Source organism: Athene noctua, chromosome Z (genome assembly GCF_965140245.1).
Source record: "Athene noctua chromosome Z, bAthNoc1.hap1.1, whole genome shotgun sequence".
NCBI classification, from domain to species: domain Eukaryota; kingdom Metazoa; phylum Chordata; class Aves; order Strigiformes; family Strigidae; genus Athene; species Athene noctua.
The window spans coordinates 9,752,928-9,778,117 of NC_134077.1; the positions used below are offsets into that span (position 1 = coordinate 9,752,928).

General features: G+C 38.2%; 1 protein-coding gene across 4 annotated transcripts in view; it reads right to left on the minus strand.

The window, feature by feature from the left end:
- The window catches only part of KIAA1328 (KIAA1328 ortholog), a 175,793-nt gene that overhangs the window by 16,512 nt on the left and 134,091 nt on the right, over positions 1-25,190 (minus strand). For 3 of the 4 annotated variants that reach the window (XM_074932616.1, XM_074932615.1, XM_074932618.1), the window contains 2 exons: positions 21,204-21,388; positions 14,082-14,190 (listed from right to left, as the gene is read on the minus strand). In XM_074932616.1, the coding sequence (XP_074788717.1) occupies positions 14,082-14,190; positions 21,204-21,388 (294 nt within the window). Of the gene's footprint in view, positions 1-4,620; positions 4,663-14,081; positions 14,191-21,203; positions 21,389-25,190 lie in introns of all 4 variants that reach the window. The other variant, XM_074932619.1, reaches the window with a different exon arrangement.

The following is a 25,190-nucleotide window of genomic DNA, read 5'->3' on the forward strand; positions in this document are numbered from 1 at the left end:
GTGTACAGAGAGCGACCTCAAAAGGCAGAAAAAATGGGCCCATAAGACTCTCACAATGTTCAATAAAAAGAAACATGAAGTCCTGCACTCGGGGAGGAATAACCCCAGGTACCAGCACAACCCAGGTTTGACTGGCTGGAAAGTAGCTTTGCTCAGAAGGACCTGGACATTCACTGATCTGGTAGACAAAAAACTGAACATAAGCCATCACTGCCAGCAGGTCAAGGGAGGTGATCCTTCCTCTCGACTCAGCCCCGGTGGAACACAGCTGGAGTGCTGTGTCCAGTGCTTGACTCTCCATACCACAGAGACATGGACACACTCAAGAAAGTCCAGCAAAGGGCAATGAAGATGATTAAGGAATTTGAGTATCAGACATGAAAGGAAAATCTGACTGTTTGGCCTGGAGTAAAGGTGGCTCAAAGTGATCTTATCAATGTGTATAAATACTTTATTAGGGAAGGAAAGAAGATAGAGTCAGGCTCTTCTTGGTGGTGTCCCGTGAAAGGACAAGAAGCCATGGGCACAAACTGAAAAATAAAAGAAATTCCATTCAAATGGAACTAAAAAAGCTTTCTTACTACATAAGTGGTTGAACACTGGCACAGGTTGCCCAGAGAGGCTGTGGACTCTCCATCCTTGAAGATATTCAAAACCTGACCTGACACAGTCCTGAGCAACCGGCTCTAGCTGACCTTGCTCTGAGCAGGGGCTTGAAGTAGATGATCTCCAGACATGCCTTCGAACTTCAGCTATTCTGTGACTTTGTAGTGGGGTATTTATCTTCATCAACACATTAAATCTCACAGACATCATATGACAAAAGGGCAAGGATTGACTACCTCAGACCAGACTCTGACTTACCCATATAGTATGGGTATGGCAGCAGGGAAGCTTAAAATGCCAATGCCTGCAAACCAGCAAGCTCCATAAACCAACCAACATTAACCAAGGGCTTCTGCTCAGAAAGGTCTGCAACTTATTAAAACCAGGATGTATAGGAAACTTGACAATATATTTAACAAGGGGTTTCCCTCCCTTCCCTACATACATTACCAGATCACTTGCATCTATTCGTATAAAAATATAGTGTAGCATACAACCCCATACATATTTTTTCTTTTCAAATAAGATGTCACAGCCACACTGTAAGAAACTTAGTGGAAATATTTTTAGTATCTTCACTTTAAGCTTGTAAATATTTTTCTGGCAGAAATCCCCAGCTAACTTTACAGCAAGACCTCTCAAAGGAAACAGAACTCTTAAAAAAAAGCCCAACACACGCTATAAAATGAATATGACCCATGGACTTACCTTTCTATGCAACAAACCGAGCAGAGTGCACAGAGACAGTGAAGTCCGCAGGGCGTGAAATTAAAATTTTCACATAGATACAATGAAGTAATGATACAATGTTACAACCTTGGCACAAAAATCTTCTGGTTTGAGTAAAGTCAATGTCATGTGATGTTACGGTTTGTGCACTGGTAGAAATGGTCTGCTGCTAAAAAGTTTATAACAAAACAGAAGGAGTGAAAGCAAGAAAATTGTACGGGTAATTACAACAGGCCTATACGTTCTAGTGATCTAGACGTTCCTCAAGATGCTCATCACACTAGTATCTAGCTGTCACTGCAGGCTGAGTTAAGGAAGCACACTTTTCTTTCACACCTAGAAATCCAAATTCTTAGATGCCATTAGGAGATAGGAAAAAGAAGATTGAAAGATCTGAACATGGCAAGGAAAGGGGCGGGAGAGAACATCTCTCTTATTAGGTTGGTTTGTTGCCTACGAACAAGATGGATATGCAGCTTCCAAATTCCAAGCATATGGATAAGAACAGGGACGCACAGAGCAATTAACAGAGTCAAGCAGAAGCTGCGATGAGCAGCAGCTGGAGCACTGTTAAAGTCCTTCTAGGAATTGCTTCACCTGTTATGGTAAAAAGAAAAGGCAGTGCTGGAAGAACACAGGCTTCCTCAGCAAGGACAAGGTCACTGGAACAAAAGTGGAGCTTCAAAAATTCCAGGCAGATCCATGTGCAGGGGCACAGACACTATTACAAGAACATGCCACTTCAGGCTTGAGGCAAGTTGCAAACAGCACCCTTTAAACTACAAATATACCTAGACACTGCAACACTGAATTATCAGATAATCTGCATGGAGCAAGAAGGATTTTATTTCCAAGAGTATAAAAAAGTCTGCAAACTCATAAATCATAATGCTGCTTGTACATTATGATGTTTCACAGATACCTGATAGACTGACAGACGTGCACACATTCTACAAAATTTATTTATAGGTCTGAACTACAGAGGGAAAAAAAATCTGAATTCAGTACTGCTGTTCATCTCAAACCACAATTTCGTAATCACAGGCACTGAAGTTGACACACACAAGAAGTATTGGTAATGCATTTCCAGTAACCCTTCTGGAAACATATCAGGAAAAATCAGTCTGACAGTGCAAAGGTCGTTCCTTACAAGGCATGCTTCTCACCCTACTGATCCAAGACGGTACACACAGAGAAAAATACAGCCAAATGTGACTTAATAAAATCTTCAAGTCTTCAGCTTATTAATTTTTTTAAATTTTTCTCATTTCATTCCAGTGATTTCATTAGGTTAGACTTCTTCATCTTTATTAAAAAATAATCAGAACTGAAATGTTTCAATAAACCCAATTTCTCTTTTAAGTAGTAAAAGATGATTCAATGCAGATGAAGCAAAAATGAAAGTTAAAAGTACAATGGCATTAAAGGCTTTGAGAATCTCCTTTAAAAGATTTTAAATACATAAATTACATATTAGTACTCTAGAATGTCTTCGGTTGTTTTTTACAGAAAAAAAAAAAAAAGAACTTTAAAACTGATTTTTTCATAAAATCATAGAATAGTTTGGGTTGGAAGGGACCTTTAAAGGTCATCTGGTCTAAGCCCTGGAATGAGCAGGGACATCTTCAACCATATCATTTTCAGTACGTTCTCCAGCTGTATTTATCGATACATAATCCTTTAAAAATTACAGGTGGGCAGAACCAAAAGAGAGAAACACCACTTAAGGTGCCACTATTAAAAAAAGACAGAGCTAACTTTGTACAGCACAGAAAACAAAGATACAATATTATCTTCAGTAAAAGGTTTAATTTTCTATCACGTTTTCAAATTGTTTCTCTCCCAACACATTCAGATTAAAGAAAATAATTTAAATTTTTCAAACTTTTTTTTTTTTTCCAACCCCAGGGGGCCACAAAGGAAGTATTACCTCATAAACAGCACAGAACAGATTAAAATTATCATACATGACCCCAAATTACCTGGGAGCTAGAAGCACGTTGCACTGAGAAATTTAAATCCTAATATAATCAAGTATAATTAAATAAATCAGGAAAACCCACCAGATACTGTTTTCCTTTAAGACTATCTAAAGGTTGGGGAGGTAACTTTGGTGCTCTAGCAACAGCCCATCACAAAGCCGAACTTAATGTTCAATAGCATGTGTATCTGAAAAGGAAATCCGGACTAGAAAGAGAAAAAAGGTCACACCTACAGTAAAAATTGGTGCACTCAGCTTGAACAAACATATGTAACCAGGGACTACACCATCAACTCTTTGCTTCCTTTAAATCTGTATCAGAAAACTAGAAGATATGTTATGTGATTCAGGGTTCCCAAAAGTAATGCTGGAAAGCCTACAAAACAAAAATGTATTTAACGGCTCAGTCTTCTTTACACTGAAGCACTGCCACGACTTTCCCTACCCAAATGGGGAGGATAACTTGGTTATTTCATTAACATAGCCAGGAAAAATCAGGGCCGAAATCTTCCATTACTATGTCCTATTGAACTAATTCCAGATATGTAACATTGTGAGATTGAGACTTCAATCCAGATATTGGGTTTTTCCACATCAGAAATGTCTTAACAAGGAAGTTAAGAAATGAATGTGTGGTTTTTAAAAAATCATTATTATAATCCATATATTAGGGATGACTTTATCTAAAAAGCTGTGTAATGTAAAGAAAACTACAATGACAATGTTGGAGTATGAGAGTTAAGAGTACAATAATGATAAGAAGTCAGGATACGAGCTAACTGGACCTCTGGTCTCTATGTAAATGTTGCATGCTCTGAATGTGGCATCTCACAATTCTGTCTGATGGCCACAAGTTTCTTCAGCAGACAAGACAATAAAGAATTGTTCCCTACTCATTTTCTGCATGTCACTTTCGATTTTCTGAACTATTAGTAGTATCCTAAACTTATTCACCTCTTTTCCAAGCTGACGAGTCCTAGTCTGTTGTGTTGTTTGTTCCACAAAATCTTTCTCATATCTGGGTCCATTGCACTGCTCAGATGTGATGACCAAAGAACAACAACACAGATTATGTACTGAGATTCAACATGTCTATGAAGCAAAAATGCACTACAGCAGTCTTTCACTTCAGAAGTGGAAATAGTACAAAAATGATTAAGTTTTTTAAAAAGAAATTAAAGGGGGCAGTTAAAAGGGTAAAAATGTTTGCAAATGGCAGACATTTGTCTAAGAGTCGTACTAGAGCTCCAAAAAAGGACACAACCTACAGAGAAAGACTTCAGAAGGATGAAATGGAGTCTTACCAGTTAAGTGGACGAGTAAAGGAGACACATGTCCAGTCAGATCTAAATAAAGAAAACAGTAAAGAACAAACTGGTAGATCAAATTAAAAGAAAAAAATAACATAATAATAAAAAAAAAAAAACACAAAACAAAACACCACAACACAAAAACCAAACCCCACAATAAATTCCAGCCAAAGACTAAGGGTTATCCTGCTAAAAGCATAAAGTCTAACAACAAATCCCACTTTAAACATATAAAACATAGGAAGTCTGAGTATCCGTTAAATCCAAGAGGAGGTAAAGTTATAAATGAGCACACAAGGATGATAAGGCCACAGCAGAAAAGCTCAGTGAGCTAACACATACCATGCAGGAACTTAGGAAATTCTGAATCCACAGAGGACACTGTGGAAGACTTGTCTCAAGTTGACATGTTGTATAAATACATAAAATAACTGAACTATTAACTGTAGCTCCTAACTAATTGCCTAAAATTGCTTCAGTTCTGGGGCAAATGTAGGGTTTTCTTAAAGTGATCTGGAATGTCACACATCTACAAATTAAGAGATCTGATGATGTTTAGAACAAGAAGATTGATAGAAATTATAATAAAGAATCGATAAATGACATATTGGCAGAGTCTTTATATTAAGTCGTAGTTCAATGGGGACCTCTATCAGATTTATTATGCACCTGAAAAAGGAAAATACAGTTTACATAGTCTATCTGGAGTTCCAAAAGCTTTCCATCAAATCTATTACCAAAGACTTTAAAGTCGCCATAAACTAAGAGGAAAATCCATTAATGGATAGATAACTGGTTAAAAGGCAGGACATAAAGAGAAAATATTAAAATTGGTCTGTTATAAAGTGGCCAGGGAGGTCACCAGTGGAACCTCACAGAAATCTGTTAGGGCCTGAACTCTTTAATGGATTCATAAGTGGCCTAGATAAAGGACAAATAATGAGACAACATTTGCTGCTGATATTATGCTGTTCATGGTAGTAAAAACAAAAGCTGGAGGTCTTTATTGAGGCAGGGAATTAGAATATCATGAAGGAAAAAAAAAAAATCTACATTAAAGAAAACTGGAAATGGGGCAAATCAAATAGTATAAAGTGCTAGTTAATGTCCTTAAGTGACAGAGAGGCAAGAATTACTTTTATAAGTAGTCAACTCAGCAGCTGGAAGTATCTCAGAGGACAGAACTGTTCTGTCTGCTCAGGCCATCTCCTGATGCACAGTACATGTGGCTAGCAGAGGTGGGACACGAATGGTGCAGGGTCCTGCTCAGACCTCAGAAACACTGCGGTATCCTGGGCACCTGTGTTCAAGTTACAGAGTGTTAGTACTTCATGTCACTTCTAAAAAGGATTCTCCAAAGCAGTCAAACTTCCATCCTTCCCAGCCTTCCATGACCACAATTCTTATTAAACACGTTACCAAGTCACAAGCTCACGTTCTACTGAGGAAGAAAGGATATGTTCACAATCATATATATCCACTCCCTCTCCCAGAGTGTTTGGTACCCAAGCCCTTTGATTTATAATGTGAGCATTAACACTGTGTTAATAATAAAGGCACTGACCATGTGGCACATAGGTTAACCCTGCATTTGCCTCTAATCCATAATCAAAATATGAACGACAAACAAGTTATTTTTAGTTCCACATATGCAGCTACAAGAGGAATAAGGTGTCACTGCATGTTACTCCAGGCTTATTTTATTGTCCATGGGATGACAGGTATCACCAGAAGATGATTTAGCTGATCCTCAAATAACTCATCGACCATAAAAGGAGCTGAGGGTAACTAGCTCAGTTGTCTCAAGATAAGCAAGATGAATTCCACTGTAACTATACTAGCATCACAGTTAATCACCGTTATTACATGGACCAACCAAGCACGGAGATTCACCGTGCCAGGATCCTGCCCTGAAGAGTTTACAGCCTGCAAAGTCCAGGCAGGTGAAGGAGAAATGGCTTCTTGAAGTAAGATATGATTATTCTGTATATATTATTAATCAATTCCTCCCATCTAAAAAAACCCAAACCACTCAAACAAGAGGAAAGTCCTCTGAAAGAGGAGTAGAGAAGTGGCTGCAGTGCTAGGAAGAGAACTATGCAGAACAGTTTCTTAGAGAACCATTTGCCAAACTCTGTAGAAATTGCTATCACAGTAATTCCAAGAAAAGATTTTAAAGCTACAATGCAGAACACTCAGAGTATCAGTGGAGGAAGAAAAGACACTCAAATCCGTTTTTTTGACAAAGTAAAGCAAAGCACAGGAGGAACCTGAAAAAAAATATATTTTAAAATTATTTTTCCAGAAAAATATTTTGAGATTAAGTTTTCATTGCCGTGATTACAAGTGCAAACAGGAATGACACCCAATGAACCAACATTCACTTATGATTTAATGTGGTATTTCAGAACCTGCAAAAGCACAGAGGGGGAAAATGTAAAAAAAGTAATTAAGATAACAATGAAAATGATGATAAGAAGCAGGCATAAAGAGTTAAGTCAGCTTCATAATATGATTTGTACTCTATTTTCCTTTGCTTATTATTACTTTCAAACTACAATCAAGTTATTGTCATACCACTGAATGATGGAAACCTTGCCAACTACTTCAAAACTGACACATTTTCTGTTGCACTGAACATTCCCAGAAGACATTTCCCCTCATTTTAATACAAAATCTTGTCAGATCCATGGAGCTGAATGAAAAAAAACGCGTAAAAGATATGTAGCTGAAATAGACCTCCCCTAACTAGTCAACTTTGGAATAAAAGATGATCAAAAAAGACTCAAAGATCCAGTGCTAGATTAATGCAAATATCTGCCTGTTTGCAAGTGTACTTTTTGATTAAACTGGCATACATCAAGTACAATTAGAAAGGTTATTTATAACTAAGAAATACATAATTCTGCATTTTAATGAGGGTGACAATTACAGCCAACAGTTGCTAATTAACATTAATCCTTTTGCACTGCAAGTCAGAATTTCCCAATATGATTTTCATTGTCAGCAATGGACATAACAAAACTGTTATCACAAAGCAGCTATTAGGTAGACTGCTTTGACACAAATAGGTGTTCCTGTTACAGTAAAGAAAAAGAAGCTGATGATGTGTTAAATTTGATAACCTCAGATGTAAATACAGACTGTCATTTCAAAATTTACTTGATGTCTACAACATGAAATATAATCAGTGCTTATAATTTTCATGGCTGAACCCAATTCCAAGTTTCCCAAGAGCCAGGCTTCACAGGTGAAATCTCATTTCAACACAAGCTTGAAATCTGCCATTGCTAAATTTGGTTTTGATCCCAGTCCTGGGTTCACATCTGCATTTTACTCTTGAGACTTGAAAGCTTTTAGTGGTCATAACTGAACAGCATAGATAAGGACTAGCATTTGCCCAGTCTGTATCAATTTCTGAAGCAAAACTCTGGAGCAAATACTAAGGACAGATGATACTTCTGATTGATTTGCTACTATAGTTTAGCCTTATTGCAAATATTTTTCTTATGCAGATGATCAAGAAAATTCTAGTTCTCAAAACCACTTAATTTTAAATCCTAATCTTCCAAAATTGCTCTAATGTATTTCTATTCATTTATTAAAAATTTCTCTGTAAATAAATACAATGTCTATAACAACAACTATTGACCCAATTAAACCCTTCTATTTCTGATACCCGTGATCCTCTAAAAGAGAGATTATTTAGATTTACTGTGCATGTCTTTCCAAGTGAAAAGTTATCTCTGTTTTAGACTTCCAGCCATTGTCTCTTCAGACAGAAGCACTAGAAAACTACCTAACAGTCACTTTTCACACTGGTCATTAACAGGAAGAGAGACCTGGACGAAACACCATTGGAGGCACAAGATCATAACACAGCCAGCAAATAAAGCCTCTAGAAGAGTGCTGAGGTGCTCACCATCTGGGTCAGGCAATTTGAGTGGGATCAATGTCAGATATAAGTAAATGAGAAGACAGAACAGGAGAATTGTGAGGACTAAGCAGAGAAATCTACAATACGCTTCTTCAAAGAGCTGTAAAATTCACATTTATTTTGTAAGTATGAGATAGATGGGTTATTTCTACATACAGAGGTGCCCAACTAAAATCAAGATAAGTGATATTAATGTCCTATGGTCAGTATTATTGAACCTCGAAAGCAATAAACTATGAGTCGATAAATATTACATTTGCAACATAGTTAACATTCTTATACTGTCTCTGGCACTTATTACACATTGTAACCGCAAGTCTACAATACATTATTCATATTTGGGGTGTCACTGAGTGATGGATTGCTGTAAGAGAGGCTGTCCTTTAAATAAATCAACAAATAAAAATGCAAATGTTAACATTTTCAGCCACAACTTTTTCCATCTTGAATGGGGAATGAAAATTTCACATTATATCGACAGCCAGCAGAGAGAACAATTAACAACCTACACTGTGAATAAGAGAGATTAATTTGCCAACGTCTGGTTTTATCACTTGCATATGGAACTATATTGGACTTTTTGTGCTGTTGGCTTTCTCAGGAAGTAGGCAAAACTTGTGTCTCCTACCACATTCAGCACCTAATCCACCACCCCACTCCAAACACACTTTTAATCCTTTTAAATGTCCCTAAGTTAGATCTGGAATGAAACTTTTCTCTTCCTCATCCTCCTTTTGAATCTTGAATGGTTTCTGATCCTAAGGGGGGAAAAAAAAATATTTCTTTGATAGCTCTTACTTAGACTCTACAGTAGAAGGAACTTCACAGTATTGTCTTAAGAGCAGAACCATATTTACGCATCCAACATGCACAGATCTGAAAGGCAACTATGGCATAAGTAAGACAAAAGCTTAAATCTCATCACTGTCGTATTTCCTAACACTCAGCATAACAGATCTACTCTAGACTACTCCAGTGTGCATTATTAAGTACACAACTCTGCACATTATATTTTACATCAGATATTAATTTGCTTAAAAGTCCCTGAATACACATTCACCTGAGATGTGCTGGGCAATTGGGTAAATAGTTTTGTTTTTAAAATGTCCCTAAACACAAATTTACACAATACAATCTGTTTATGAAAACTCCAACAGGCCACTGTAGTCTAACAGATAATAATAGAGCTCGAACATAGTATTCATATTGCAGGAACTTCTAAATCACTTATTTTAATGGCTACAAGAAACTTCACTCCAAGACAGTGCATTCAGCTAGCATTAAAGCTCTGATTTAAAACCGCAACAAGAAAACATGGGCTTAATGCTGAAATCCCAGGCTATCACTCAATCCCTTAATTTACCTAACTCTTCTTAAATTCACTTCTTATATGCCCAAAGTGAAAAATGTTACAGGAGTATTATCTGTTTCCATAGTGAGCAGAACAACCTTTGCCTGTGTCTTTTTAAGTGCTTGATTATCTGCAGTGTTGTAGGACTTACTGTGCCAAACTCAACACTAGAACTGCTTCTGCGTGGGGAGAGCCTGACAACTGCACCAGGGCTGTAATCAAATTAAACGGTCTTTCACACGTCACACTTTACCACTTTTTTTAAAAAAACCCACAAACGAATAGCTTAATATTTTGATGTAGAGCGGTTTCACTCCTGTTTTGCAACACACTTTTTTTTTGCTAAAATCAGTACCTGCTTATACCTAAGTGTAAGAGTCGGTCAGAAGATCAGCATTGCCTCAACACTGTCATCAGGGACATGGACAGAGAGGTACCTGACAACGGCCTGCTTGGAACAGTTGCCGATTCCTGGAGTGGAATGAGGTGCCAAGGCTCCTGAATGCAGGACTGTGTGGCACAGCGAGTGCTGTGCTGTTCTCCTGAGCACTGACCCATGTGGTGCAGGGAGTGCTGGGCTGTTCTTCGGTGTCTGAGCCGTGCAGTACAAAGAGTGCTGTGCTATTGTTGAGTACCTGTGCCTAGCTGGAGCTGTTAGAGATAATTGCATAGCCACTGTCAGAAAAGATGGATCGCAACTTTGCCATAACATTGAGGAAGAAATCATGAAACTTAGATGAACTTTGCTTCATTATAATACCAAAACACACCTCCTGGTTGAAGGCTGCCCACTCCAAGACTGACCATGCCTCAGACACTCCCCCCTGTGCATGTGCAATGGCCTCGCTGGAGAAGGGCGGAGATATGACAACTGAATTCTGAGAAGGGCAGAGACCCCTGAGGCAGAGGTGGAGCAAGGTGTGTTACTGAGCATAAAAAGATGACTTTGGGCAACAAAAATGGGAAGCTTCCCCACCAAGGACCGCGACGATCGACGATGCAGCATCAGCTGGACCTGGGACCGTTAGGACGTCATGAGATCAGAGGTGGCAGCTATAATCTCTCTACCTCCTCTCTCTAAACTTTACTTTTCTCCTTTCTTTCACCCATCTCTAACTATTGTGTGCTGCTTCACAGGCAAGACAATGAAGTTTCACTGTTTGACCACTGATATTCCCTTTGGTGTTGGTCACCTTAACTTTGCACTTTCGAGATCGTAGCAAATGAAACATCACGAGTCCAAGTGGCCCATGACGCTAAGGTAAGATCTAGTTCATGTAAAAACTTCTTCCATACCAAAGCAAGCATACAAAAGCCAACACCTCCCCTTTTGAGTTCCCTTTCAGCTCACAGCCAAACATCAGTCTTTCTTCTAGGCAAACAACAGTTATGAAAAAGATGTCCCTGGTCACTAAAAAGGTAGTAGTTAAGATAGTCAGAGGAACTGTGCTTTAAGGGTAATGAATAAACTTACTCTTCAAAATTTGCCCAGTCCCAACCTGCCTGTGATTTTTTTTCCAAATATATTGGCTTTGGTCTAGATAACTAAGCACATGGAGTAGCAAAGCTTTCAAGACCTGCTGTGAACATAATTTCAAGGGGCTCATGCAGGTGTAGACACTTGGCTTAAGAACACTGGATAACCAAACATGCAATGCTTGGCTGTATTACAAAAAGAAGCCACATGAATGCATAGAAGCATCATGGGCAAACAAATCCACTATTAGCCCAACTCAGAATGCCAGATAAAGAAATGCTATTTTTCTGTCAGAGATCTCACTGAAACCACCTTGTGGACATGCATTCTCCAAGTCTGGTCCTTCTACATGTCTAGCACTAAGGCTCTTAAAGCACACACCTTTAACTTCTAAGGACACTTATTTTTTGTCCCAGACATGATTCATTTCAAGAGAGAAGAAAGTAGGACTGCAATGATGATTCCTCAAGCAGGAGGTAGCTGTAACACACTGAGGCATCCAGTTGAGTCTTGCCAAGACAGGCTATTAAGCCAACGCATCTTCTACCTGCCATGCCTGCTTATCCAGCCAGCCCTCCCCTGAAGCTGTGCTAGCACCCTGATGCCTTGCGCTGGCAGGGAGCTTCTGTCGCTTTCCAACACCTTCTCCCTGGCAGGCTTTCCATTGCTGCTACTGCCGGGTGCCAGGGTTTGTGCTAGTTAAAGCTGGCACAAACATGAGCTGAATCTAGTCCTATAAATTTAAACAGTCAAAAGTAATTAGGTTTACAAGTACTGCCGAATAAATAAATTTGCTCTTAGGCTAGGGTTTTGTGCTGCAAGTTTCAGGTCCGTGCCAACTGTTGTGGTTAAGCTGTTACCCCCCCAACCCCCCCCTCCAACACAGATTATAACGAACATGCTGACAAACCCTAACTTTAGTGGCACAAAAGCAGCAATAATTCTTAATATTGATTAATTTAGTTAGTTAAACCTGCAGTCTAAGCTTATAACCATTCAGTGATAAATTGAGACCGACCTGCTGCCCAAGCAGGTTTTTTGATGAAGGATAGGATCAGCTTTAGGTCTCCGCAGAAATACTTGTCCATTTACCATTTTCAATTAGAGAAGGCCATGAGTAAGGGAAAGCACAACATGGCTGCTTAAACTGGTCAATTATACTTATAGCACTGACAGAGAGAAAGAAAGCGAGGAAGTGTGGGAGAGAGCCCCCAGAAATACAAGATTTTTAAAAATTTGTCATCAACTGGTAAAATAAACCTTTAAGGATGACAGCTAATCAGACTCCTTTTACTGATCACTTTATCTGATATGATTTCTAACAGCATATTTCAACAAATATTTTACTCCCCTCTGTGGAAAAGAATGGACCATCAATCCTCTTGAATAAAATTCCTTTTTCTGAGCAGTTGTTGTGTGATGTGAATAATTATATCTACTGCTCACTGCTTGAATAGAATCTCAACTTATCACTATTAGACAGTATCAAGCAGTATCTTTACACACTCTTCATCTGATACTACCGGCTTGCAAAGGTAACCCTTGCTTCTAAGAGAAATGCTTAGGCAATCTTGTGGTTTCTGTTTGTTTAAACATACAGATACTTGTGGGAAACAGAGTCCAATCTATCTCACTTCTTAAATCCTCCCAGAATTATCAGCCCTTCCATCAGAAGAAAAAAAAATTTGTTTCCATAGCAAGTAAGTACAAATTTGTCAATATTGATAGTGGTTTTTCACCTATTATGTATCGCAAGTTCTCTCAGAAGATAGAAATAAACTGCCAGCTGCTGCCAAGAATACAGGGATGCTATCAAGCATACATTTTCCTACTCCACTGGGCCAAGAGAAGATTAAATCTGACTCAAGCCCTCTCGTTCTCCAAGAAACATTTAACTCTTCTTATGTACATTCTTGTCATCCCACTGCACGAAGTCATCTAACTAGTGGTGTAAAATACAGCAAATTCATACTTTAATGTTCATTTACTTTGTTGCTTAACTAAATATTTTTTTATGAGAAAATGTAGGGTATGATAAAGAAAAGTAAGTATTGTATGCTGGTTTTCTAGGCACTTACCACTAGAATTGCAATCCTGCCTAAAGAAGGCAAGTTGTTTTTAGACTCCTAAGTGTAACAACAATGCTGCTTTCTGTTTCTTCATTGGAGCAGAAGTGATAATACTGCCTTTCCAGTGCATTTAGTGCAGATATATAGTATAATCAGGAATTGCTGACTTAATGTGATTTTGTTGCTTGTCATTAAACATAAAATCACTCTGGTACAAAACATTTCAAAAGAAATGCCATTTGATAAAATATGGGGGGGACGACAAAAATACAGGAGGATTAAAATCTTCAAGTGGATTTAAATCCTAACAGGGGTTAACACAATCCATTCAAATTATTTACAAATGTATTTAATGTGTCAGGACTTGGAACATAAAACATTTCCTATTCAAAATCTAAGTAAAATTAAAATGCTAGAACTTTGCATATTCCTGCTTTACTTATTCTAATAAGCAATTTAAGGCTTACTATAAATGTCAAAAGGATATGGCAGTTTTTAGTTTATATTATCCAGCTCGTGCTAACATGAAATATCATAGAAATTCAGCCACTTCCCTCCATCTAGGAGAATGCGATAGCTGTGTTTGCAGAATCTTAAACCAGAGATTACCTAGCATCTTACCATGAAGTGTCATCCTGGACTGCTGATGTGGCTGTGGTTGCAAGCTCTTTGCTGTTGCCTATCAGCACAGGAGATGTAGCTGCATCCTTGCTAGGTCCTGAAGTTGTCCCTGTGGAATGAAGTGAAGACAAGACAGACATCAGAGGCTACTAAGTTTTGGATAGATGCTTTGTGATTCTGCATTATTACAGAACACTGGGACTACAAGTTGCAACATTTCTGGAGTGCCATCTACACAGTGAAATGGCAATCAAAGAACTCATCAGTTGACAGTACTGTGCATAGCATGCATTTCAGGATCATACAGCATCAAGTCTGTAGAATAAGTCACACTCTACAGCCTCCATCTTACTGCCCAAAGTTTGACAGACTTGCACTGCTATAATTTCTTATAGTGGTCCACAGGATTCAGCTTGTTCCACAGATGCAGTTCTCACGACATATTACAAGATGTCAGTTTTCCAAGTGTAAATATAACTATAATGGTATTTTGCTTTCAATAAAATAGAACTGTTAGTCCATTCCTTCTTCCCCCCTCCCAATAACTTTTTAATTACAAAATAATCTAGGTTAAAAGGTAAAGTCTGGAGGTCAGGTAGTACAATCCTCTATTCAAAACAGGGCGAACGGAGTCAGTTTTAAGGCACTTGTGCAGTTACGTTTTGAACGTCTCCACTGCTAGTGAAACAACCTCTTTGGGCAACTTCTCTAGTTCCAGTGTTTGACAACACTCACAGTGAAAAACGTTTTCTGTATAGCTAATCAGAATTTCCCCGAGTTGTAACTTTTTTGTGTTGTCTCTTGCTCTGTTGCTGATGACTTCCAACAACAGTCTCATTCCCTCTTCTCTACACCCTCTCCTTAGGTAGCTGAAGAGAGCAGGAAGATCTGTGGTGAATCATCTCTTCTTAAGGCTGAATACACCCAGATTTCTCAGCCTCTCCCAGTAGGTCATACATGCCAGGCCCCTGACCGTCCTGGTTGCCTCTGTTGGACTTCTTACAGTTTGTCAATGTTCTCCTTGCACTGCCGAGCCCCAGCCTCCTACAGACATAGTCTCGCCAGACATGATCAGAGGAGAAGCGTCACTTCATCAACTTGAAGACTACAATTTTGCTGTTATGGCCCTGTTTGATGTTTGGATACTCCATCACAGAGGCTGACTTGTGTTCAAGTTGTTGTTCAGCAGGACACCCAGTTCTTTTCTAGCCAAACTGCTTTCTAGGTTGTCAGCACCCAGTTAGTTGTGTTACAAGAGATCGGTCCAAACCACGTGGAAGAGCTGGCATTTCCTTTTGTTGAATCTAAACAGGTTTCTATCAAACCATTTCCCCAGCCTGTTAAGGTCCTTGAATACTGGGCTCTTCCCTCCAGTGTACTGACTCCTTCCCCAGTGGGTGTAGTCTGAAAACTTGCTAAAGGTACATCCTGTCCTGGTTGTTAATGTTAAGCAGTTAACCACTAGCAACTGGCTGTCAGTTGATGACAACAACCCTTTGAGGCTGGCAGACCAGCTAATTTTCCACTCATCTTCCACCTTTCACTCATCCAACAAAGAACTGGGTTTTACAGACAGGATTTAGTTAGACAACTTGCATACAGGTAGTCAGAGGTAAGTGGAATAGGCAAATTAGGAGTAGTCTGGTCCACTACACGAAACCCTGTGGGTTTGGGCTTTTTTAAACTAATTATCTCTGTCCAACCAACATCACCTAACTAAAACAGTAAGTATAGGAAAAACTACAAGTCTCAGCAAAAATTAAAATCGAATCTGTGTTTAGCTCTTTAACTAATTCTGTCATGCCTAAATATTCCTCAGATCCGTGAATAGCAACATTATCTACGATCCATGTAGAAACATGAAGCAACACAAGGTTGTAATTTCAGGTTCAGTCCAAAATTTAGATGCCCAAGGGTTTAAAATTATTTAAAATACTGCATTGATTTAAGATGTATATAAATATACACCATATAGTAAAACCACATTTTAAGGTGTATTCTAAGAAGGCTAACAAATAAATGTTTTCTTATCATCCTGCTATAATGCATTGTGCTTCAGAATCATGCAGTGAAAAAATCTCATCCACCAAAGAGTTAATTAACAGTGAAGTAACTCTTAGAAATATCATGGGGATATATGTTGATTGTGTGTCCCTGGTGACTTGATAGTGTGCCAATCCATGATGAGAAGAGTGGGTATGCATATAAAGACTGGAATCCTCTTGCTTAAACTTCTGGGTTTATGATCGAATAAAAGATTTTTAGAAATCATTCTACATGACAGTGGAATGAGGCAGCTGGATTTTAAGAAACTAGTACTGAAGTAATAAAAATCTGGTGAGCGTGGGGAATATATTCAATTCCTAATACAAGAAAAGGCAGGCAAATGGTCAACATACAACATTCATAGCAAAGTAGATGTATTTCTCCGAAAAATAAAATATATGGACTCGGAAGTGGCCAATACAGCCTCAAGGGGACTGTTCAAAGACCCAAGTTTGAAAATATTACCAAGGCTAGAAATGGAAAACAAGAAAAGGAACTAAGTAGAAATATACTGAGGCTGTTAGACTGCACAGACATAAAACAGGGGTAGCAAGAAATCACAAATAAGTGCATATTTGAACAAAAAAATATTTAAAAATACATCTTGAAAAAGGCATGCAAGTCAACTGAGGGAAAAGAAACACCAAAGAGGAAGCAGGTCTATGAACATATGAAGAAGATTAAATCAATAATGATCCTAAAATGGTCAAGCCAGTAATAATTTAAAAATACACTATAAGAAAAAACAAAGAATAGAAATATTGGCAAGCAGGAGATAATGAAGACCATGTTATGTGTAATACCTGCCTATATAAAGCTGATGAAAAGAAATTATCAGGGGGAAAAAAAAAAAAGATACAAATACTTTAGTCTGAAGGATATCTATTTCAGGGCTAAAGGGAATTAGTTAATGAATTTATGAAGTGACTGGTAATTATTTATGAAAAGTCATAGAGAACTGGGGTGATACAAATGACAGCAAATTAATTAGATTTACAGGTGTTGGAAGACAGTATGAGACTGGAGACCTTGCAGATGATCTAGAGAAGCAAGAAACATGGAAAAAGAATAGACACATTCACCCTTGGAAAAAAAAAAAATAGCGCCCATATATGGTGTGATAATCTAAATCCTGACACCAATGGAGAGAACCTGGAGTAACAAAATAGCAAAAACCAACAAGATGTAAACTTGCAAGGCAAGCTACGCCCAAAGCAATTACAAGATGTATTCTAAATGGTAATGTTAAGAATACTATTTTCAATTTGGTTAACTTGGTATAAAGAATGATTTAAAGTAGATTAAAGACTCATTTGAGACAATTCAAACAGCAGTATATCTCTGCTTGAGAAACAGACAAGTGAAACACGAAGAAAGTGGGGAAACACAGCAGTCTACATTTTGAAAGTGTGAACACTACGAATGAAGAAATACAGTTGAGGCTGGTTCAAGCAGTAATGGGATCAAAGTAAGCAAAGGGAAATCTAGGTTGACAATCATAAAAGAAATCTTTATTATTGAATACTACTAATATTCATAATACTTAACATTTATATAGCACTTCACATTTTCAAAAGCGCTTCACTAATACTAACTAATTGCTCTATTCAATTGTAGGGAAGAGTCTTCCCTCAAGGGAAGAAGTTCCAGATCCTGAATCCCTAAGAAGCTACATTAGAAAACCTACTGAAAAACAAACACTATACAGAAAAATCAGCCCCTGGAAAAGTACAGATTCTGTGAGCTAAAATATTTTTCCTTCTCTGGCTTCTTCTTTTACCTATGGAATGGAAAGCTATACAGGCTATACAATATCATGCAGATGCTATGTCCCCCAAAGAGATACAAATGGAAAAATTGTTCTTTCTTTGTTTCAATGCACAGATATTTCAGGAAGGGTGGGAAGAGGAAGACTTTATACAGAAATGTAGAGAAGAGGCCATAAAGCAGTTGAGTGCAATGGATAGAATGTAGTTTCCCAGCCCAAAAGCAAAATTTTTGAGGGAAGAAAGGAAGAGAAACACACATTTTTGTACTCCACTGCTTTTTAACTAGACAAGTTGTTAGATTTTAGTGCAAATTGACATAGCTGCTGGTGACACCAATAAAAACAATTTACTGCTGAAAAGATCTAAAACTTGAGGATTTTCATCTGTTTAAAGTTTTGCTGGTAAAACCAAAAAAGTTTGGCTATAAGACACAAATACCTGTTAAAGCACAGCAATAAAAATCCAGGAGCAAACAGAAATAAGAGACAAAAACCAACAGTGAAACAATAAAAGCTGATTTCACAAGATAATCCAGTAAGGTTCTACCCTGAAAAGAGAGCAGAAGTTCCCCTTTCACTCCACAAGGTGATGGAAGCAGCTTAACAATGTTCTTCTCCCCGTTATTAATCATCTGCAGGGAGAAAGGAAAACGACCTTTCCAAACTCACTTCATTCACAGTAAGTGAGCAGTCCTGCAGGCAGTAAAGCCTTCCACTGTTCCAACATGGGAGTGTTTTCCTGATAAATCATTTTATCTTCTCAAAAAAAAAAACCCACCCAAAAACCAAACAAACCCCAAACCCCCAAACTCCACAAAAAAAGAAATCTAAGAGAACAAAGGTAGTCAAACAAGACAACACCAAAATCTGGTACAACAGCCTATGTTGCTGTGGAGGGATACTATCATGAGTTGCACTGTCTCCCAGAAACATCCACCGTTCCAAGTGGTACAGAGAGATTATTTAGTGAGCCCAAAGGTCCACATCAGCACTGGCACTGCACTAAGGTGTGCTTGGAGACACTCCCCATCCTGAAGAGTATACAATTTAAATAGCAAGACAGATCAAACCATGAGAAAAATCAAGCTCTGTAGCAATAGGTTAACATCTGACTGTCGAAAAGTTTTCAGTGGACATGTTTCTGTATTCAGTATCAAGCACTGCTGTCTTCTGACCAAAAGGCCACCTTAAGGTATGTGGCTAAATGACATCAAGTTTCATGCCTCAAGATGTCAGCTTGTTGACTTCATTCCTCTTTCCCACATCTCATGGCTTACTTAGAGCTCAAGTAAACACACCACAGTAGAAGGATCGTTCCACACTGACATAACAGGTACTGAACATTGTCCGAGACAGAACCCCAGGCTTGCTGGCTCAGCACTCTGACACAGTAAGGCAAATACCACATTTTTATAAATTTCACCACAGAAAACAATGCTAGCATCCCTCATTTTCTTTTTGAGAGATGCTATATAATTGCATTCCAATAAAAACATAAATTCTGAAGCAGCAATCCCAGGTCAGCAACAGATGGAAAGATCCAGTAGAAGCAAGGACTGAGGCAGCTAAGTCCAGAGCTAACTAGAATTAAGAAACTTGACATTGTGCCCTGGTGATCCCCAAAGATGGAAAAAACACTTTATGTGTATATGCTTGTTAAAGGAGTCCAAACATATAACAGAGGGAAGCCAATTAAAAAGGTACTAAATACAGAGGACTTCAACTTCAGTGATTAGCACTAGGTAATTTGCCTCATGATAAACAAGCCATTCAAATCAGTAATAGAACTGAGGTTGTTCCACAGCTTGAAAACATTTCTCTGAACCTTATCTGGTATTACAGCAAGTACTAATGTTTAAGTTAAATTTTGCCATGCAGCTGTACATCTTCAAAGCTAGCAATCCCAGTAAGTGTTTGCAAAAGATACCCACCATCTTCAGACATTACGATCACTAAATCAGCATAGGTGCAGCTCAGCTGCTACGTGCAATAGCCAGATGCAGCTTGTAACTTCTCCTAAGTAGTATACAAAATGAAATGAAGGAATGAAGAGGAGGCCAGGTTGGATTCTCCTCACCCCCCCCCCCCAAATCTATGGAAAATAAATTACTTTTTGGGGACTATACCTATCCAAGGAACAAAACCCATCATCCAACTGAAAAATCTCAATTTCATCACTACAGTATTGAAAAGGAGGGGGGGGTAGAAGGAAGAGGAAAAGAGAAGAAAAAAATAATGATAGCTGAAAAAAACATAAAAGAAAACCATCAGTGAAAATTGCCCCTGAAACTTTGCAGAATTGTAACGGCTTTCTCTTGCTTAAATTGATTGGTGTAGCAATGTTATAAAATGACTATTAGGATTCATTGTGCACAACAGAAAGTGTGAAATGTCAGCAGACTATACAGCAAAAGTAATGGGTCCTGAACCCCTGTTAGTCAAAAATGATTTTGTTTCAAATTAGAAATTGATTTTTTTGGACACAAGCCCTTTACAGGCTTCCAACTTTTGTAGCTGTGCCTTGGAAGAGATTAACCTCAGCCACTGTTTGGGTCCAGGCTGATGATACCCTTTTGAAAGTTTCTTCACAGGGACTGCTTTTTAATGTTGGTACGGTCTTAACCAATAACACAAGTTATTTGTTCCTTTGAGAACTGCACCACATTTCTTCTCATTTTGCTATTTTCTTTATTTTTATGCTGACATATACAGCAAACTGGCTGACAAGTTAAAATAAAAAAAAAAAAAAGCTAGCTCATAATTGAACCAAGGATTATATTCAAGGCTTGGCAGTGAAACATCCAAGCTGCTTTTGTTCCCAACCCTTTCTATTCCTAAGGAAGACTGCTTCTCTGCTCCTTAAGTGGAGGCACTAAGCTAAGAGCAGGACAGATTCTAGCTGTACAGACATCCCTGTGTGGCAAATACTGGGTTGTAGTGGTGGGGCCATTACTTGGGGAGGAAAAGAATGTGAAGATGATTACCTTTCAAGAGCAAGCCCCACTGTACTTATTCTCTCTGCTTGCTGGGAAAGGAAAAAGAATTGTTGAAGTAGCTTTTTGAAATTAAAGGACTATTTTTTTCCTTCCATCAGGAACACCAACCAAGAAGATCACTTCTTATTTACAAGGTTTCCTGTGCCTTTTATTATTTTAAACATAGCTATCTTTTCTTGGGTTGTTTTAAGCAACTTGCAATCCTCTCTCTCTAATTGTGCATTTTACTGATGTGCTCTTGAATGCATATATACAATTTCTAAATGCCATCAGCACACTCATGGCCCTACAATACAGTATGCTTCCCCTTACCTTTCCTTGACTTGGTGCCTTCTGTCTTGGTTTGCATCAGAACAGTTTGCCCATCTTCCACGTTTGCACCAAAATCAACCATTTTCTTCCTCGAAGTGCCCTCACCACTGTTCTGCGGCGTTCTGGAGGTTTTGCTTACTGGAGGTGTACTCAGAAAATGATCTTCACATTTCAACACTGGCACACTGGAAGAAAAGAAAGATCACACTATCACACGATGCATTCAGCCCTTTTAACACTGCACCAGCCTTCCCCTCTACTTTCACTCTCCCAAATTGTAACTGTCATGATGCTGGTTGAGCTCTTGTTGAATCCTTTTACAATGTCTGAAAGCAGGATGCCTTAGGATCAAAGAGTTACCAAACTACTTTATCAGGAGTCTGGTTATCAGCAGCTGGCAGCATTCTGACAATTATGTTTGGAGTTTTGTGGCATCTGGCACATTCCCTAAAGCATTAGGCCTTGGATTTCCTGAGTGGTTAGGATAGGACAACTGGGATGAAGATACAGAAAGTACTTTGTCCAGCACAGCGTAGCAAGGTTGGAAGAAAGAGTAACTAAAAAAATGCTCACTTTGCTAGGACAAAGGGGAAACAAAGATTATGTGAAGAGAAAACTGGAGTCATAGCTTGCAAAACGGAAGCAGATCATAGAATCGTTTAGGTTAGAATGGACCTTTAAAATCATTGTGTCCAACCTTTAACCTAACACTGCCAAGTCCACCACTAAATGATGTCTCTAAGTACCACATCTACACTTCTTTCAAATACCTCCAGGGATAGTGATACATTGATTCAAGAAGAAAGGGACTGAGAGGAGATGAGACAACAAGAGGTGACATGAATGAAAGGAGAATGTATGAGCAAGCTGGTGGCAAAGTATCTCGTGCAATAGGTGCAGCAGTTTGAGTAGAGTCAGAAAAGAGAAAGCTAATCAGAACCATTATGGTTCAAGATGAACTTTGGCACAAGACTGTAAACACTACACAGATAGAGCCAGGAGGCAAATCTGGCGATGTGGAGTAAGCATGACTTCAGTCTCTGCAGACACAGGCAATCACAAAAACATTTTGGGAAGACAGAAAGCCATGGAGACCCATCTTACTCTCAGTAAAGACAACCTACTGCTTTGAGATTCTATTATCTGGGAAACAACAACTTTAAATGAGGATTCCCAACATGCATATGTCATTAGCCCTGTCACTGCTATGAAAAGAAATTAAAACAAACAAAAAAATCTTTGGATTATCCACATGAAGGAATACAATCCATCCCAATATTATAATTCTCGATTTGCAATCATGGGAGTGATATACAACTTCCCTAAATTATCTGAAGATTGAACAAATCTTTCTCCTATTTAAGCACCAGTTTTACATGGGTGACCCAAAGACTGCCACTGAGTTTGTATTATTTGGGATACAGTTTTGTGGAGGTTGATTCACAAGAATCTTTTACCTGAAAGCTTACACTACTGAAGTTACTGTACATCTGAGAAAAAAATCAGGTATCCGATGTTCCCATCAGAAAATAATAGCTAAATTAAAAGTTTCAAATCAATGTGCTGTATAAGCCATTGTTTAATAGGGCCCACTGCGCCTGTTGGACAATTAGTATTACTCCTGTATTATTAATGCAGAACATTATATAATGGCTTATGACCTGTAATAACTGACTGAAGTGTTGGATAAAACTTCTCTGAATAACCTCCGTTTACTTTAGGGCTTCAAACTGTGTGGCCGCTAATAATACTGCAGTGTTATTAAAATTTATGGTAGACTAAATTAGTATCTTATTTGAATGATGTGAAATTATTAACCTACTAACTCCTGCAACCCAGAGTACAGGAAGAGATGGGTTTGGACCCCAGTAACTGTTTAAAGAGGCTTAAAGGTGTAATACTTGACCACATTTCTCTGATAATACAGGACTTGATATTCCATTTGCCCGTACTTGGATGATTAACAGCATTTAAAAACACTGAGGTTGTCATTATTTGGATGCTTTTGGAGTTTTTAAAGTACATTTAATTATAACCTACAGATCTTCTGTGAAGACAATGACCTTTGGCTTGTAGATGAGGAGGTGATCACTCGACTGGTTCACTGGAATACCTTTTACATGGTGCAGTTACCTCTAGAATACTGAGTTCTGGTTTAAGTAATGCTATGGCAGAGACAAGTCAAACAGAAACAGACACCAAGAAGTTAAAGAAGCTAATTTATGAAGAAATAACAAAAGCAAGTGTATTTGCATTTACAGCACACTAAACAAGTAATTAGTGCCTGGTTCTTTAGTCTTTAATAAAAGAAAGCTCGCAGTAAAGTTTTGCTCAAGGATAGGAAGTCCGATCTTAAAATGACACACAATCTGAGAGGTGTGCAGACTGAGGAGGGAAAGGGATCATGCAGAGAGATACAAAAATTTAATACCAACCAAAATCAAACAAAGAAAACATAAGGAAAAAAACCCTCAACTTATTTCAGAAGACAGTTACTTATTAACCTGTGGAATAATTAGTTAAATGAATGACGTGACTACTGCAACCTGAAAAATTTAAAACTAATGTATGGTCCAAGGGGATTGGTCACGTACAGCTAGAGAGATTAAATGACAAAACAGGTCCTTCTCTACTTTTAAATCCCACAATCCATCACTCAAATGCAGCATGGTTAGTGGGACTTCATTGGATATCGTTGTGCCCTGTATGAATTTTCATGCTACTCCCTGAAACTACACAACAGTGAAGACTGTCTAAATAAAGACCTTATTAACCCACCTAACCTACATACTAAAGGCAGGAGTTGTAGAGTAGCATTACCAGAAAAGAGGTGAGTCTCAGCACTGTGGCCTCCTTATGAATATCAAAGTACATCACCAACAAAGGAAAACACACCTTGAACATTTTTTTTCCATTTTGTCTGCACTTCATATCGCGATATCCCTGCTGAGCGTGAATGGCAAATTTTAAATGTCATTCAGGAACCATTGAATACTGCTAGTATTTGCATTCCTTAAAAAGTAGAAAAACATTAACCTTTTGTTTTATTGAATTAAAATGCCATGGAAATGCTGATGTAGTCTTCAGAGACTGAAATACTTTTACAAAGAAGAATAGCTGTCATTTATTAGACACAAAGAACAATTACTTGATAGGATGCTTTCTGACAAAAAGCAGATTGGTATTCTCATCATAGAAAAGGCATTGTAAAAAAACCCAGCACAGACCTCTGAGACTTGAATAATTTAAAGCTGCATTTGGTGCAATTTGAATTTTTCTTTAGGGAGGCAAAGTTAAATACCTTTAATTTGTTCTAATTATTTCAAATTTGCAAGTTAATTATGGCTGATCATTAAATAACAAAAAGGACTATCGTCTCCATAGAGTTTTACCTCCTACCCTCTGCATTACTTAAGCTAGATTTTAGTATGCATGAATTAACTTTCTAAATAATCACACGGTTTGACTAAATGGCTCAGTAAAATGAGCTCTGATCCTCAGAATAAGCATTAATGGACATTAGAAAGGCTATTGGGACCCATGTTACTTACATTATAAGTATTTTTAATGGGGTCTTATTTACTAATCTTTATGTACTGTTCAAGTTAGGGCACCATATAGATACATTATTCTGCTTTAATAGAGAAAAGTCAGTTCTTCAAGATACTAAAACAAATGTCCATTTAGAGCCAAGTAAATTCATTTTTAAATTAATGCAGGAAAACTGTGATAGAATTTAACTTGCTATAGCTGCTCATCCTGATGAATCAATCCAACATAATGGTAGCCCTGGCCTGCAAATGGAGTTTTACAGAACTATTGAATTGCTAAACAACTCAAGCAGTTAAGACTCTTGCTACAGAGCAGCATTTACTACCAGCATGTGTACGCCCACAAGGTTTCATCTCCTCCCTGCTCCATACCTAGCACACATCTGATCAGTTCCCAGCCATCAATCCCAAATTTGGACACTGACCTTTCAGTGAA